An 18,332-nucleotide genomic window follows, 5' to 3' on the forward strand; every position below is an offset into this window, starting at 1 on the left:
CACTGGGAGAACAAGAAATATGATACCCTTTATACATATAGTCATGCAAAACATATTCTGCATTAGCAATGGGAAAAGCAAGAATGATATGCTGCATTCTGTACTTTGAGCCCATTGGTTCCTTTTCTGAAGGTGGATAACAGTTTACATACATGGTAACAGCAATATTATAAAGATAACTCACTGTGAAAGACTTACTTGTTAATACCTCTGTAATACAGTGATCTACCACAATTCCTCAGTGTCTGTAGACCTCTCTTTCTGTCTTTCCGAGCTGACTTGGGCTGGGAAAAATGAATCACTGACTTTTTTTTCCTCACTCCGCTCAGAATTTTATTTGATGCCTTTTTAAAAAAAAAATTGTTCAGAGGGTTGTGTTGGGAGAGCTCAGCAGAAATGTTTAATTCGCTCTGACATCTTGGTTGCATCCCCTTAGAGTTACTAAGTCTTTCAAAGTTGATTATCTTTATTATATTGCTGTTACTGTGTATATTGTTCTCCTAGTTCTACTTGCTTCACTTTTCATCAGTTCATACAGATCTTTCCAAGTTTTACTAAAACCATTCTCTTCCTTATTTCTTACGGTACAATAGTATTCTATCACATTTATATGCTATAACTTGATCAATTGATGGGCATTGTCTCTGTTTTCAATTCTTTGCCACTACAAAAGGAATTGCTATAAATGTTTTTGTAAATATGAGTCCTTTTCCTCTTTTTTGATCTCGTTGGGGTATAAAGTTATCTCTGGGTCAAAGGTATGCACAGTTTAATATCTTTTGGGGTATGCTTCCGAATTGCTTTCTAGAATAGTGGCAGTCATTCATAGCTTGTCTAATAGCACATTAAGTATACCTATTTTCCTACATCCCCACTAGCGTTAGTAATTTTCCTCTTTTGTCATCTTACCTATCTGATGGGTATGAGGTGCTACCACAGACTTATGATTTGGAACACATAAATAATATTATATTATGTATATTTTTAAATATGGCTGTTGATAGCTTAGAGGCAGCTAGATGGCGCAGTGGATAGAGTGCCAGGCCTAGAGTCAGGAAGACTCATTTTCATGAGTTCAAATCTAGCCTCAGATACCTACTAGCTCTGTGACCCTGGGCAAGTCACTTAACCTTGTTTGCTTCAGTTTGCTCATCTGTAAAATGAGCTGGAGAAGGAAATGGCAAACAGCTCCAGTATCTTTGCCAAGAAAACCCCAGATAGGGTCACAAAGAAGTCAGGTACAACCGAAAATATCCTTTGATCCTTTATCAGTTGGGGAATGGTTCATATTTTTATAAATTTGACTTAATTTCTGTGTTTGTGTGTGATTAATTGAGGAATGGTTCATATTTTTATAAATTTGACTTAATTCCTCTGTGTGTGTGTGTGTGTGTGTGTGTGTGTGTGTGTGTGTGTTAGAAATGAGACCTTTATTAGAGAAATTTACTGTAAAGATTTTTTTCCAGTTTACTACTTTTCCTCTAATTTTAAATGCATTGGTTTTGTTTTGTGTCTAAACTTTAAGTTTATGTAATCAAAATTATCCATCTTACTTCCTGTAAACCTTTCTGTCTGTTAGGCAGAAACTTTTCCCCATCTCTAGATCTAATAGGTAATTTCTTTACTGCTCCACTAATTTGCTTATGATATGCACCCTTTTGAGCATAATGGCAAAAGCCTATGTGAACCAGAAAAAATGTTCGCTCTGGGCCATGCTACCATTGAATGGTAGGTTAATTTTTTTCTGGAGAAAAAAACAGAAGGAAGTGTCACTCTTCACACATGAATCTGCAAGATAAAATTATATTGAAAGAATAGAACGAAAATGACTGTGTTTAAAACATTCGTGGGAACAGGACATCTTTCTCTCTGAAAGACATATCTGAAGTTGATCCAGATATATTAGTATGTGAGCTTGCCTTCTTAAGCCTTCATCTCTTGGATGTCCTCTGATCATTTTTTCCTTTTATACTTTCCTAGTTTTTCATGTTGCAGTATTATTCAGTGAAACTTTACAAAGTTTTTCAGCATTTCTTGTTTCTTTTGATGTGCTCAATCAGACTTTTTACTGTGGTCCATGTCAATTAATTTTTTTTTATTCTGAATGTAAACACCAAGAAACCCAGCATTTTGCCCATGCCCAGCAGAATCCTGAAGGAGGATTTTATATGAAAACGTGAATCTCTATTTCCTACTAATTAAAAAAAGTATATAATTTCTGTCAGTCAGGAAACACTAAGTGCCTAATGTATGACAGGCACTGCTAAATGCTGGGGTAGTAGTGGGATAGTAGCTTACAGTCTAAGGGAGGAAGATAGTATACAAAAGAAACTGAAAGGTAGGGAGGGGAGAAAGTCTTTAGGGTCATGGAAAGCTTTGGGCAGAGGTTTTTTTTTCCTCAATTTTTCCTCTGCCTTCCAGCCCTCCAATCAGAGAGGCAGTGAGTGTACTCTTAAGGGTAATGAAGAGGAGTGAGTACCACAGATGATGCGGTCTTCCAGGATGATGAGTTATCTGGTGAAAAGATTTCCAGGAATCATGAGGACTGACTTTTCTGTTCTTTCATTGGTTTTATTTTCCTTCATAACTTTATTCCCCCTTGCTGTATCCTTGCTTGTTTCCTAGTTAAGTTTAATGTAATTCTATACCAAACTGCCAGTGTGTGTTTGTTATATTCTCTTTTGTTTCAGATAAGAATGATATTGTTCTTATCTGCTCCTGTTACCCCTTTTTTCTTGTTTGTATATTCGTTTTAGGAACCTAGTGAAGAGAAATTGCAAGTTCCACCCCCTTCTTCCTCCTTTCTACACATCTTTTTTTTTTTTTTAATTCCCCTTTATCTTCTTCTTTTTAAATTCCTCAGAATAGAACCAATCCAGAACATGTTTCTCATTTTTTAACAAAAAATTCTATCTAGCAGACATTAAAGTTTTGGAAGAACACTTGTATCTTTCCCCCATTAAAATGTTATCACTTTCTTGTCATACAACCTCTTCTAGTTACTCAAAAAGTAATTTGACTGTTGTGTTTGCTTTTCAGAGCTTTGCTGTCTTCATCAGAAATGCTTGAAAGCCCCATCCATAAAAGGTCAAGTTTTTTCTCTGAAGGATTGTACTTAACTTTGGAGAGCAAGTTATTTTTGATTTTAAACTTACTGATCTTGCTTTTTGGAGTACTATGTTCCAATATCTCTCATTTATGGTAGAAGCTGCCAAGTCTTGTATGATTCTATCTGTTGTTACTTGGTACTTGAACTGCTTCTCTCTAGAGTAGTTTTTCTTTGATGCTCTGGATTTTAGCTGTGACACCCCCAGGACTTTCCTCTTTTGGGTTTCTTTCAGCAGCTGATTGATGGGTTCTTTGTTGTTTTTACTTTGACCTCTGGTTCTAAGAGATCTGAGCAATTTAAATCTTGGATTTTTTTTTTTTTGAAAAATAGCATCCATTCTTTTTCTTCATGATTTTCTGGCAGTCTAATGATTTTTATATTACCTTTTCTTGACCTGTTTTCCAAGACAGTTGTTTTTGATATCAGGTACTTGATGTTTCCTTCCATTTTTTGTTTCAGTCTTTTAATTTTGTTTTAGTAATTTTTGCTGCCTCATGGAGTTTGATTTTTGTTTGGTTAATTCTGATTTTCAAGGATTTAATTTTCTTTGGATACGATTCACCATTTTCTTTTCTAAGCTATTTATTCTTTTTATTTCTTCCAGAGTGGCTTAATTTCTTTTAAGTATTCATGTAGTTCTTGTGGAAAATTCATTTTTTCCTTTGAATCTTTGCTTGCAATTCTGGAATTATTCTTTTTTGGGGGATCACTAGATCTACGATAATTTTTTTATGCTGGCCAGTCTTCTTTGTTTTATTCATATGATTAGTTCTTGAGTTGAGATAGGCCAGACCTCAACTTCTCCTGTGGGGTGGTGAGTCATGCTTGGTCTTTCTCAGTGCTGACCTCTGTCTCTTAGGGTTAGGCCCCCTGAACAGTACCTCTTCAGAGTATTGAATCTTCAGGGCTATCTGTCTTCTCAGGACAGTGCTAGGACCTAGAGCCCTGTGGTGTCTGAATGCTCTTGAGTTAGTCAGTCACAGCTGTACCCCAGGGCTTTCAAGGCCCCCACTCTGAGGCTTTCTGGGAGTCCTTCCCTCTTGATGTTTTGGGAAACAGCCCCTGGCTGATTTGTATCCCTTTAGTCTTGGCTTGATTACCTGGAGCTGGGTCTGGCTGTACTGGTGTCTTACTTTCTTTTTGCCCTTGGCTGAGTTTTTGTGCAGTTCTGGGCTAGAAGCCATTCACTGTATTTTATCATTATTGACTGGTGCAAATTTTGGGGTTTTGGTGGAGTAGGTGTTTGGGAGTTGGGTGGTTTGCTCCTTAGGCAGCCATCTCAGATGAAAATCCTGTTTCATATCAATTTATTGCTTTAATTGGATAGTTGATGTATGCATCTCACTTTGGACTCCACCACTTCATCTGGTTTTGCCTCTTTCTATTCTGCTTCTGTATTTGAAATATTTGATTCTCTGAGATTAAAAAAAAAATGTTTTTATTATTTTATACCAGCTTCATTTCCAGGTATCTCTTTCTTCCTTTCCTAGAGAGCCATTCCTTCTAGCTAAAAATTTAAAAAGAGAAGGAAAAGAGCATATGAGTAAAACTGCTACCTGATGTATAAAGAATCTCACTGTAGGCTTAGTGCTCCACTCTCATAGTCTTCCACCTCTGCAAACAAGGAAGGGATGTGCATTTAAACTGGCTTGTCCCTGCATTCCTGTCTTCCCCTTCATGTGCTCTCTAATCCAGTGACATAGATTGTTGGCCTTTTTTTTTTTTTTTTTTTTTTTTTTTTTTTGCATAGGGCTTTCTATCTCCCATCTCTGTGCCTTTGTGTTGGCTGTCTCCCATGTCTACAGTGCTCTGTGCCTTCACCTCCACTTAGTTTTTCTGGCTTCCTTCAAGGTTCATATCAGGGGCCATCTTCTGTAAAAAGCTTTTGCTGATTCCTCTAGCTGTAAATGCCTTTCCCTTTCAGATTGTCTTCCATTTATCATGTATGTCTTACATATACCTAGTTATTTACATGTAGTCTCCTCCATTAGAATTTAAGCTCTTTGAGGGCAGGGACTGGTTTGTTTTTTTTTCCTTTCTTTATGTTGCCCCGCAGTTTCTGGTAAGCATTTAATAAAAGCTTGTTGACTGATATTTATGTTAACAAAAATATTAAAGCAGACTGCAGCTGAGGATAGAGCCTGTATCACATCATTAGAGGCTGTATTCAGAGCATCTGTGTCAGCGTGGAAGGTAGCCTTTCAGATTAGTGACCGGGATACCTTACTGTGTTGTCACTGAGGCCACAGTTTTCCATCTTGCTGACAGTGCTTTTACGATGCACTTCATCATGTGCTGTGATGAGTTAAGATTATGACGTAGCTTATAGGACCATAGCTCTGCTGTTGGGAGGGGCCTTAGAGGCCACTGAGTCTCATCTCCTTTTACAGATGAAGAAACTAAGTTGTGGGGAAGTTATTTGATGTAACAAGTAAGTATCTGAGGTGGGATCTGAACCCATGCCTGATTCCAAGATCAAGGTTCTGTCTACTGATCATCTCCTTTTTAAAGTATTTATAAACCATATATTTAGAAATCTGTTGTGGAATTTTATCAGGAATTAATGTGAAAGGTATAGTCTCTGTAGCTCCTGAATAGCAAAAGAAATGATTAGTAAGGTCATCTGCCGTATGTACACACATATGCATGTATTACTCTGACTCAGATCCTGGTTTATTTCTCTTCCCTCTGTACATCAGTAAATTTTGTGTAGGCAGATTCTTGGAAACAGGTTGGGTTAAGTGGGTAGAATTTGAGTTGTCCTCTTTGCCTGAGAATGGAAAGGCAGGGTGCTATGGTGCCATGTTGCCCCATCTCTTAGAGGAAACAGTGCTCTGGGATTTGGAGGGCAAGCAGCAGCAGGGTCTTAATTCAAAAAGGTGCTGCTGTATCACTAGGAAGTAGCTTGTCGTGGTGAACTTTCCCAGAGCAGATTTCTCTTTTTTTTTTTTTTGTCCAGCAGTGGTCCCTGAATGGGACAAAGTCCACTGTTCTCTCTCTGTGAATGCCAGCTGGGAACAATGTTTCTGAACTGGTGGTACTGAAGGGAGATTACTACCCCAAGCACATTCTTTATTTTCATGTATACTTTAGGGTAATGACCCTACTTATTTCTTTTTTTTTTTTTTTTTTTGGATTGTGACTGTAGGGTACAGTGAGAGGAAGAATAATACAAATGGAGGTTTGGCAAGAAAGAGTATGTGTTTAGTCTGGCATTTTTCTTGTTTCTACCCCCAAATGAGTGCATTGTTTATGCTGCCATCAGAGTATGCCTTTCAGGCCAGGAGCAAGAGGCCCATTATTTAAGAAGTTTAGAAGCTGTTGCTGTTCTAGGGACTGGTCTTGGGAAAGGGCAAAGAGCTGATTTGGTAGAGTCTTTCCTGAAACTTTTATACTTGAGCAGTTCTTGGCCCTCTTCTGATATGGCTCCCAAAGAGAGTGGTTGTTATAAAATGAGCATTAGGAAATTCACATCAACTGTGTCCACTTTGTCTCAGTACTCAGTAAATGTTCATTCATACTAGATACCTGTACTTATTCTATCTGGTCTTATTTTCACTTTTGTATGCTTTGAGATTTTTTTTGAGGTTTTTTTTTTAAATTAATTTATTTTTAGTTTACAGTATTCAGTTTGACAAGCTTTTGAGTTCCAAATTTTCCCCCCCTTGTTCCCACCCCCTTCCCCAAGATGGCATGCAATCTCATTTAGGCTCTACATATACATTCACATTAAACATTTTCACATTAGTCACGATGCAAAGAATAATTATAACCAATGGAATGAACCTGAGAAAGAAGAAACAAAACAAAACAAAAAAGAGAGAGAGAGCTGCCAATAGTATGCTTTGATCTGCATTCAGACTTCATAATTCTTTCTCTGGATGTGGCTAGCATTCTCTATCATGAGCATTTTGGAGTTGTCTTAGAACCTTGCATTGCTGAGAAGAACCAAGTCTATCAAAATTTGTCATAGCACACTGTGGATGTAGGTGTGTACAATGTTCTCCTGGTTCTGCTCCCCTTACTCAGCATCAGTTCATGTAAGTCTTTCCAGGTTTTTCTGAAGTCCGCCTGCTCATCATTTCTTACAGCACAATAGTATTCCATTGCATTCATAAACCACAACTTGTTTAGCCATTTTCCAATTGATGGGCACCCCCCCCCCAATTTCCAGTTTTTTGCCATCACAAAAAGAGCTGCTATAAATATTTTTGTACATGTGGGTTCTTTTCCCATTTGTATGATCTCTGTGGGATACAGCCCTAGAAGTGGTATTGCAGAGTCAACGGGTATGTACATTTTTATAGCCCTTTTGGCATAGTTCCAAATTGCTCTCCAAAATGGTTGGATCAGTTCACAACTCCACCAACAGTGTAACAGTGTTCCAATTTTCCCGCATCCTCTCCAGCATTTATCATTTTCCTGTTTTGTCATTTTAGCCAATCTGACAGGAGAGATGTGGTACCTAAGAGTTGTTTTGATTTGCATTTCTCTAATCAATAGTGATTTTGAGAATTTTTTTGTATGACTATAGATATCTTTAATTTCTTCCTCTGAAAACTGCCTGTTCATATCCTTTGACCATCTATCAATTGGGGAATTGCCTTGAGTTTTTAACAGGAGGTAATGAGAAAAAAGTTTTCTATAATATAGAAAAAGGTAGATGTTCCCATACTCACGGAATAAATAACCTAAATTTCTTCCCAGTCTATATGTAAAACATAATGACTCCAGTTGCCTTTTTATTTTGTTCATTTCTTTGACTTGACATGGGCTGAAATGATATGAAATGTTCTAGACCTTGTTTGATGTGTGATCAGTAATAAATAGAAGTTAGACTGTTGACTAAATACTTCCTTTCCACAGTAATTAGGGTTAAGTTCTGTTGTGGAGGATTGAACTGTATGATATATTTCTTATTTTCTTGGGCTCTTGAAGGAAAATTAATTCTGTGGTTTGAATGTCAGTAATTGAATCCAATATGAACTCCTTTAACCTGGTGGAGAAGCAAGGTGGTGGAAGGGTAACGTGGTTGGAAATCTCCTAGTTGATCAGTATATAGTCTCATAGGAACTCCCTGTCATATCCTCAGCAACCATTTCAAACCTTGTATATGTACTTTTCTGTTTTCCCCTCCCCCTCATATGACCTTGTCTCCTACTCTGGCTAACCTTTCTCAGACTCTGTTTTCCTATTCTTTCCTACCTTGAGCTCCTTTTCCAACTAATTCCTCCCTTTCACTGCCAGACTTTTTAGAGTTAGTAGTTTGTGTGGATTGCTTACATTTTCTCACTAACAATCCCTTGAAAATTGGTTTTTGCCTCTACTGTTTTATTGAAACTGCTTTCTGAGATCATCAACCAACAACTCCGGTATTATCAATCCCATATCAATAAATCATTATCTCTCCTCTGTACGTAGGCTTTGTCTTCTGCTTTATTTTTCCTTTATATACTCTGCTCTAATGATTTCATCTATTTTCGTGACTGACTCTCACATCTTTATCTTCAGTTTTTCCTCTGTTGTTCCATTCAGTTTAACAAATACCTTAAAACTAGTGTCCTATGTCTTTCATCCTTTTCACTTCCATGCTTCTAGACAGTAGTATGTTTTCATTTACTTGATTTCTTACCGTCCTAACAGTTTTCAGCCTCCTATGGTTTTGTTTCTCATTCTATTGAAATTCATTTCTCAAAGGTTATAAATGGTCTTTTAATTGCTTTATTCGGTGATCCCTTTCTCTTTGCAGCCTTGGGCATCAGTGATCCCTGTGGTTTAGATAGTCTCTTTTTTGGCTTCCATGGTACTGTTCTTTGCTGATTTTCCTCATACCCATCTCATTGCTTCTCCTCAGTTGCATTTATTGCATTGTCTTTTTCTTCCACTAAGTGCAAGTGTTTACCAAGGCCTTGTCTGGGATGCTCTTTATTCTCTCCCTTGGTTTAATTAGATTTATATGAGTGTCTCTTAGAATGATACATTCAGTCTTAATCTCTTGTATTGTAATCATACATAACTCACAACCAAAAGGATATTTCTACTTTGCTGTCCCATCAACATTTCAAATTAAAAACCTCAAGAAGAGAACCAAACTTTTGTTACCTCTAAACCAGGGGTGTTTGACCTGAGAGTCAATGAACTTTTTTTTTTTAATAAGTATTTAAATAAATGGTTTCCTTTGTAATCTTGTATACTTAACGTATTTAAAAGCTTTATTCAGAGAAGGGTTCCATGGACTTTAACAGATCACCAAAGGGGATAAGAAGCCTTACTTTATTCTTTCCCAAACTTTTCCTTTTCTGTTAAGGATATTACCATCTTTCTGATCATCCCAATTTGTAAACTCAGCATCATTCTTGATTTTTCACCCTCCATATCCAGTTTTTTTTTTTTTTTGCCAAGTCTTGTATATCTTGCATATGTTTCCTTCTCTTTATTCATATGGCCACTACCCAAATTTAGGTCCTTAACATTTCTTCTCTGGACTAGTATAATCCGATTGCTTTTACTATTTTCATCTTCTTCCTTTCTGCTCTTATTTTCTACAAAGCTGCCGAAATAATCTTCCTGAAGACACAGGTCTATGTCAGATCTGGCTTGTTTAAAAACCTTATTGCTTCCATGATAACATATAGGCTTTTCAACATGGCATTTATGATCCTGCAGGTGGCTCCAAGTTATGTAGACAGCTGTATTTCATATGACTCTATGTTCTCTATGTTTCAATCAATGGACCACTAGTTGTTTGCTGAAATGAGTAATCTGACTCCTGCCTTTGTGCATTTCTATAACCTTTCCCCCATGCCTGAAATTTAATTCTTCCTCATTTTTGCTTCCCAGAATCTTTTATCTGTCTTCAAGACTGACCTAAAGGAGGCAGAGCCAAGATGGAAGGGAAACAGCAGTGATTCACCTGAGCTCCCCCCAAACCCCTATGAACACCTTTAAATAATGCCATAAAACAATTCCTGGAGCAGCAGAACCCACAAAAGGACAGGGTGAAATAACTTTCTAGCCAAAGACAACACAGAAAGGTCTGTTGCACTGGGGTGAGAGTGGAACACAGTTTAGTGCAGGCTATGCCAACATAGCCTGAGCCCCAGCAAACCAGGAGCAGGCCTTGGGAGTCACTGGACCTGTAGCTCACAAATGGTAAGGAGGTAGAACAGCTGATCAGAAGGAGATTATAGGGATCTCTTTGCTGGCACTGGGGGCACGACTTTGTTGCTTTGCCCATACTTAGGTCTCAGTCACAGCCCTGGCTGGCAGTAGGGCAAGGAGGAGGACTAGCACACAAGAGCTTGGAGGCCACAGTGACGCAGGGACCCTTGTCACAGCTCCAGAACAGAAAAGAGTTCTTATGGTCACTCATAGATCAGAACACAGGGCCAGGGGAGTAGTAAACACCTCTCCTTAGGTCATACCACCTTGGAAGGACTGAAAACTTAGAGGTCAGTAGAAGAATCTCTGAAAACAGCTGCACAAAAACTGGAAATTGAGGAGATGCCTATCAGTTGGGGAATGGCTGAATAAGTTGTAGTATGTGATTGATGGAATATTATTGTGCTGTAAGAAATGAGCAGGATGCTCTCAGAAAAACCTGTAAAGACTTGTGTAGAAAGTAACAGCAATAGCGTAAGATGATCAACTGTGAATGACTTAGCTCTTCTCAGCAATACAATATCCAGGACAACTCTGAAGGACTTATAATGAAAACTGTTATCCATCCCCAGAGAAAGAGCTGATAGTTTCTGAATATAGATTGAAGCATACATTTCTTACTTTATTTTTCTTGAGGTTTTTGGTATTTGTTTTTCCTTCACAGCATGACTAATATGGAGATGTGTTTTGCATGACTATAACCTGTATTGAATTGCTTTCCTTCCCAATAAGAGGGGTGGGGAGAGAGGAAGGGAGAGAATTCAGAACTCAGAGTTTTAAAAATGAATGTTAGAAATGGTTTTTACGTGTTACTGGGAAAAGATAAAATACTAAACAAACAAAGAAGACTGACCTAAGGAACTTCTTCCTCTCAGAAACCTTCTTGATCTCTCTTCTGCCAGTTCATACTATCTTCTCCATATTACCCTGAATTTGCTTTGGTGTACATGTTGTTATCACCCCCCACCCCGAGTAGACTGTAAGCTCCTTCGTCAGGCTTTGAATCTAGACCTAGTACCTTGTACATGTTGGATTGTGGTTCATTGGAACATACTTGACCTAGAGAAATCTGTTTATTTCCACTACTTCTTGCTGATAGGGCAACCTGATGTTATAAAAAGAGCACTCCTGTTGGTGTCTTTAAGACCTGGGTTCAAGTGCTGCCTCTAATTCTAATTGTTATTGTAAACTAATTACTTGTTCTGATCCTCAGTTTTCCCCATCTTTAAAGTGGGGATAGTTTTTGTACTACCTTCCTCTTTTTTTCATGGGTTGTGCATAGTATATCATAGAGGAAGTATGTTATCAGAAGAGGAGAAGGGCTAGTGTTTTTTTGTTTTTGTTTTTGGGTAAGAGCAAGGGATATATGTCCTGCAGTAGTGCCTGTGAAATATAGAAAGACCTAAAGAAGCAGACTGGGTAATTAAATTGGAGGGTTAAATCTCTGATTTCTTTGAATAAATTGGGTAAGTGGGCATAGAATTAGAGTGACTAGAAACTTAAAAATTGTTATCTCTAAAACGCTAGTGTAGCAATTCATTTGATTAGCCTTTAGTGTCTTAAAAAACTAAATCATGAGAGCAGTTTCAGTGTGATACATAACTGCCAGCTTATTTAATATTAGTTCTGTTTTGTAGCCATCCATTTCAGCTCTAGCCAGTTAGCTAAGGACTATTTTGTGCTAATTGGGTTGTTTTTCTCTTCTCCTTGTCACCTCCAGATTCCTTTTCTGTGGATGGTATTTGACATCAGTGCTACCCACAGTGTTCCTGGCTAACCTCCTGTTGAATTCCGTGATGGCAACAAGGTGACATGAGCTGAGGATGACCCTGACTGAAAGGCTGCGTGACAAGATATCGCGGGCATTTTATAGCCATGGGCTTTTTTGTGCATCCTACCCTATTCCTATCATTCTCTTCACTGGCTTCTGTATCTTAGCCTGTTGGTAAGTCTCAGTGTGAAAACAATTCATCATTGTTACCTGGATGTTTAATAGTTGTGCCAAGGAGTGCAAACTTTTTTTGATCTTGATTGCCTCTAAAGTCTTTGAATTTATTTGAGATTTCTTTGTCTCCCCCTACTTCTGTGCTGCCATGTGGTTTATACATAAGTCACTTGGAATTTAATATGGAAACTCTTTGAGAAGGGTAAGTTGGTTCTCTCTTACCTCTAGAGCCAAGTGTAAACTCCTTTGTTTAAACGTTGAAAGCCCTTCATAATCTGTTTCCAACCTCTGTGAGGGGGTGAGGTGCAAATTACTTGTGACAAGAATAATGTTAATATAGTTTCATTTTGTTGCAACAGGGGTCATACATGTATTGTTTCTTCTCACGGTGGGCTGACTCAGAATGTCTGACCCTGACCAGATGAAACTGATTGAGCTGGTTTTTTCACCTTAAGTTAGTGCTCTAACAGTTAAATACTATATTTCAGCCCTCACAAACGTTTCATTGCTCTCTTTTGTTGTGTTTTTATTTCTGTGGTTTCAAAAAATGGATATTATGCCAAGGAAATATACAAAAATAACTTACAGAACACACTTGAATGATTATTAAAGATACTGCAATGGTTTTGGTGTGGGGAAGTCAAGTATATTAGATCTGCAATTAAAAAAGTTATGGTAGAGGAAAGTTACATTTAAAATGGTAATGCTGAGAAATGATAAATTATTGCTGTGAAACAACTTAATTAATCCCCAGAAAGTAAGCAAAAACCTCCAAAGAAATGTGGCAGCTAAAAGGATTTTTAGCTTTTTGTGTGTGTTATGAACCCATTTGGTGGTCTGGTGAGGCTTATTAGTCCTTTCTCAGAATGATATTTTTAAATGAGTAAAATGAAATACATAGGATTGCAAAAGAAATCAATTATGTTGAAATACAATTACCAAAATATTAAGAATACAAGTTCATGGATTCCAGATTAAGAACCCTTGCTCTACTGTATGGCATAGGCTTTTTGAAGTTGAATAACATTGAGAAGATCAGTTTTTAAAAAAAAATTGCAGTGGAGAAAAATACTGTCATGAATGAAACAATACAGAATAGAGTATTAAAAATTAAAAAAAAACCTCACTTTTAAATTTAAGGCCATACCAAACAATTGTCAGATGTTCAAGTGAGTCTGTGAAATCTGTGTATCATCATCATACTGCAAAACATCCAACCCCCGAAAAAATATTTTGGGAATTTTTTACTTCTAGTGGACCTGCAAGTCATCTCCCCATTAAGGCATGATGAATTCTGATAACTGTTGATAGGCTGAAGAATTAGATTCATGTTGGAATACAAAAATTCCAAAATTATATGGAACATAGCAACATGGCTTTGTTATTTTATCACACATCCCAAAAGGTTAAGAAATTTATCCAAGAGTTTGAGCTGTTTGTGCTTCAGTAGTCTGGAATATGTAAGCCCCATTGAAAACTTGTGTGCTGTGGTCAAGACTAGAATAGACTTGGAAAAATTGTTTGTCAAAGGTATGCTTAATAATCAGTGTTGTAAAAGTGTAGTTTCATAATGCAGAATTAAAGAGTGTGTCAAAATCTTGTGAAATCAGTGCATAATTCTATAAAACTAGTGATTGTGGCATATTAGGTTTTTAAAAGATGCAAGAAATTGTACATTTTATTGTAGTGTATAAATTGATAATTTTAATTATTTTACTTTGTCTCAGATGATTTAGATACCAGTGAATCTCCATCCTTATTACACGTGGGACAATAATTCCCCCAAAATGAAATAACAATCAAAGGTATCTCAAGGTAAAGACAGAGGCTTTGTTTGCAAGTCTCGTGTGAGAATTGGGCATCGCCTACTCCAGAGTGGACTGGGGTAGGGAGGCAAGTTTCAGAAGGCAGGCAGGCAGTTTATATACCCCTTAAAGGCTCCCCCCCCCAAATCCCCTTACAAAACAATTCTAAGAAGCCCCCAAAACCCCCTTAACAAAACAATTCTAAGAAGCCCCCCAAATCCCCTGGACCTCTATCCCCCATCCGTGGGGGTAGTTGGCCTCACATTCTTGAAACAAGGAAAAATTCTTAATCTGACATCTTAACCTCAAACTAACAGACAGCAGTTACAGGCATGCTCACCCTATGTATATGCAGGATGTGGATATATGTGGTGTATATGGCAGTTTAAGCGGGGAGGGGAGGGTTAATTTTTAAACTCAAAGATATAGTTCAGGTGTTATGGAAGCTGAAATATTAAGTATCCTTTTCCTTAAATGAGAGACTTTCATCCATTCCACTCAATTCTTCACCTTATTCCATAGTTGAAAGTCTCTCACATCAAATTTGGTAAGTTTCATCAGCTCTATCATCAGTTTGGTCACTGTCCCCGTCATGGGTCAATCCATCGTCTCCTTGACTAATTGGTTCCCATTCTTGACCCCTCAAAATCATCAGCCTCATGGACCCATAGGTGGGGTCCTCTAACTTAACCATTTTGGAGAGTGTCTTATGCACAGTGGCTGTAATTAATTGCATCATGCATGGTAGGCAAACAGGAGCAATGTAACTCCACTTAGTGCCACTAGTAAAAACCGCAGAGCCTGTTTTCACCTGGTTCCTCCAAACCAGGACCACCATGATGTGCTGAGTGGGGGAGACCAGGTCTGGATTGGAACATGGGCAATTTTTCTGATCTCTTTATTAATGTCTCTTACTGTTTTGCCCTATATCATCTATTGTCATACAATAAGTATACAGATTGAGCTTATCACATACTACCCCCCCTTCTGCAGCCAAGAGGTAGTCCAGCCTATGCTGCAAAATAGCTTCCCTTCACGGATTTCTGTTAAAAGCCAGGTATGTTTCTCTATTTCCAGCCAAGTTGGCATACCCAGGTGGACTTCAGACCATTTACTAAGTATCTGAGCCGGGCTTACAGGAACAGGGACCCAGGGCCAGTTCTCCAACTGCTGGGTTTCTCCACAGTCCCAACAATTAGTCAAATTAAAGGTTTGGGCTACAATTTCCATTAATTGTTCAAGACTATTTCTCTGAGGGAGCCAAGAGATGGAGGCTGGAGAGGACACTCCTAGCAGAAAGGCAAAGGTTAGGAAAGTCCCCAGTTGTACTTACAATTCATGTGATTCAAAAGACTGGGGAGAAGGCAGTTTTGACTCAAAGTCCAGAATACAATTAGAATTATCCAACCCAAGAGGGTCACCATGCATACCTGCTGAGAGTCCAAGTCCCTTTACTCCAAGGAGAAAGGTTGGCACCAAAGATGAAGCTTTAAGTCCTTTGGGTCCTTCGGTTCAGTTTTCTCAACAGTCTGAACCTTTGGAAGTGCAACTGGTCCTTTTAATTCGGTATGGTGTGTCCAACCTCTTTCCAGGGTTTGCACCTCGGTGTCTGAGGTTAGCAGGATCTGGAATGGCCCTTCCCAGCTGGGACTGAGTTTATTGTCTTTCCAAGATTTGATCAGAACCCACTCTCCTGGTTTGTACTTGTGAACTATGAATACTAGAGGTGGAGTTTGAGCAATTAACCCTTTAAGCTGTAAAGAATGCAAGTGCCTTGTACAGAAACTTATTTTTCTGGTCACACAGTGGATCCTAACTCCCCTTACTTCTGCCAGGGTAGGGGTGTCCAAAAAGGAGCTCATAAGGGGAGAGTCCCGTGTCCCTTTGAGGCTTGGTTTGAATTCTGAGTAGGGCTAAGGGTAGACATTTAGTCCAGGGTAGCTGGGTCTCTAAGACTAATTTAGTGAGTTGTCTCTTAATCTCCTGATTCATTTTTTCGACTTTGCCAGACAAGGGAGGGTGCCAAGGAGTATAGAACTCCCAGATAATATCCAAGGTCTGAGCCAAGGACGGTAGTATTTTAGTATATTAGGAAGGCAGAATTTATGATTTCAAAGAGAATCTCATATGTGCCTAAAAGGTCCGGAACCGCAGGATATAAGGAATTCTCTAGGCAGAAGGCAGGAGAACTAAAGCATGTATTTACACTCCACAGTAACAAGCCCACAAACCAGCGTCCCCATTTTGATATTTTCATCAAAAGCTTCCAGGCCCAATAAGTCCGCCTCACAAGGGTAACCAGGAGGCCACAGAGAAGCGAGATGGTATAAGGCAAAATCGTATACATGCTTCCCCTCTACGGTAAGAAGATTACCCACTAGCCTCCAGTCAGCTCTGCTACCGGAAGCTCAGCTTCGGCTGTAGGTGTCTCTGGCTCCAACCGGAAAAGGAAGAGAGAGTCTTCAAGCTGTCCTCTCCACTCTTATAGAGTTTTTGACATCATCAAGCGCCGCCTGAAGGACTAGGGCCGATTGATTCTTAACTTGGCCCCTCCCCCTAGCGTAGACCAGGTTAACACACCTCCCCTCAGCCAGCCCCATGACTCATCACACAGGAAGTTCTCTGATTCCTGGCGTGGTCGCTGGGCTTCCTGCCCTGGAAGAGCAAGCCCCAGTGTCCAGGGAAGCTCAGTGAGGTAAGCTGAGTCATTCAAAGAAAACAAAGTCCATTCTGGTTACATTTAGCTATAAAATGGGTCCTTTGGTCTGAATCAATCCATTCTACCATCCCGTACCTTGGAATTATGTGCTTCAGTATGACCTTACTCACCACTGGAGCAGTGGCCTGAGGTAAAAAAAGAAAGGCCTCTACCCAGGAGGTCAAGTGGTCCACTGTGACCAGCAGGTATTTAAGGTGACCTATAGGGGGCAGCTCGCTCAGTGAAGTCTACCTGCATGCTTTGGAAAGGTCTGAGACCCGAGGGCCTGCCTTCTCCTGGAGCCTGGCACAAGGCAGACTTGTTTGTCCTTCAACACACAAGGCACCCATCCACCAGCTGTTGTGCTAAAGTGTAAAGAGCAGGCAGTACATACTGGGTCAGGACCGCATCACACAGGTTTTGAACATCCCAATGGCTGCCTTGAAGTAGGTATTGCAGGACTTGCTTCATACCTGCTTTAGTTAGTACCTCTCTTCCACCTGGGAGTAGCCATTGGCTGTCTTGTTCCTGGGCTCCTAAGGTCAGTGCCTTCTGCATTTCTTCCTCAGTAAAGGAAGGAGGAGGGAGATTCGAAGGAAAAGAGGGGATTAAGACCAGTAACCTGTCTGATAACTCAGGTTCCATTATTCCTGCTTTCCTTGCTTCCTCACTGGCAAAGCCATTGCCCCTAACTTCAAAGGATTGCCCAGTTTTGATGACCACCTAAGTGGATTATTGTTATATTACTAGGCAGCAGTAGGTTCCCTAGTATTTGCATGATTAAGGTGGCATGGGCTAGCTCTTTCCCCTTTACTGTTAATCATTCCCCTTCTGTCACTCTAAAGGAACCACCTACAAATAAGTTTATCCTCCCAGGGATAGGGGACTCTTGTAGATCCCCCGCCCCACCACCCAGGGGCTAGTGAACTAGCTCCTGGGCATAGTTTACAAGGGGTCCCAGCAACTTGACACAATAGTGAGATTTAACATGGACCCCAGGAAGGGGTTAAATGCTATATACATATACTTACATAGTAATAGCAGCAGTAATAGTAGTGTTAATGACAGTAGTGGTAGTAAAGGTAATAATGCTGGTGCCCCTCTACCTGCTGCCCTCCATGCATACAGGAGGCCTGTTCTGTATGAGCAGAACCAACCTGATAAGACTTTACACAATTCTCTTCTTTTCACATACAGTAATCAATTAACCATTTTAGGTTTTAGCATTAAAGCAACAATCAACAAAATAACCAAACCATTCTGATATTACTATTAATTCCTAAGTACTAAACAATTCTTAAATTTGATCACAAAACCTCTTCCACTCAATTAAAAATAAAGAAAACTAAACATACTTCTGTAAGTACTTGATTTAGACAGAAACTCCAATAGTTCAGTTAACAGTCTCACGAATTTCATAAATGATAGCAAAACAATTTTTAACTGAAAATCCCCTTTAAATGGAAACAAAACTTGATACAATTGTTTACCAAATTATGCAATAAAGGAAATTTTTAGAAATACAACAATACCCTAAACAATTATCATCTATTTAAACTTCTTAAAACCAAAACCAATTAATTACCACTCTGGTGGCTTTACTTTTAGTCAGAT

At 39.0% G+C, this 18,332-nt stretch overlaps 1 protein-coding gene across 2 annotated transcripts in view; it reads left to right on the forward strand.

Moving 5' to 3' along the window:
* The window catches only part of LOC118831548 (SREBF chaperone), a 104,583-nt gene that overhangs the window by 30,890 nt on the left and 55,361 nt on the right, over positions 1–18,332 (forward strand). For both annotated transcript variants that reach the window (XM_036738927.1, XM_036738928.1), the window contains exon 2: positions 11,991–12,215. In XM_036738927.1, the coding sequence (XP_036594822.1) occupies positions 12,094–12,215 (122 nt within the window). In that variant the 5' untranslated portion in view covers positions 11,991–12,093. The remainder of the gene's footprint in view (positions 1–11,990; positions 12,216–18,332) is intronic.

Source organism: Trichosurus vulpecula, chromosome 9, assembly GCF_011100635.1.
Source record: "Trichosurus vulpecula isolate mTriVul1 chromosome 9, mTriVul1.pri, whole genome shotgun sequence".
Lineage (NCBI taxonomy): Eukaryota > Metazoa > Chordata > Mammalia > Diprotodontia > Phalangeridae > Trichosurus > Trichosurus vulpecula.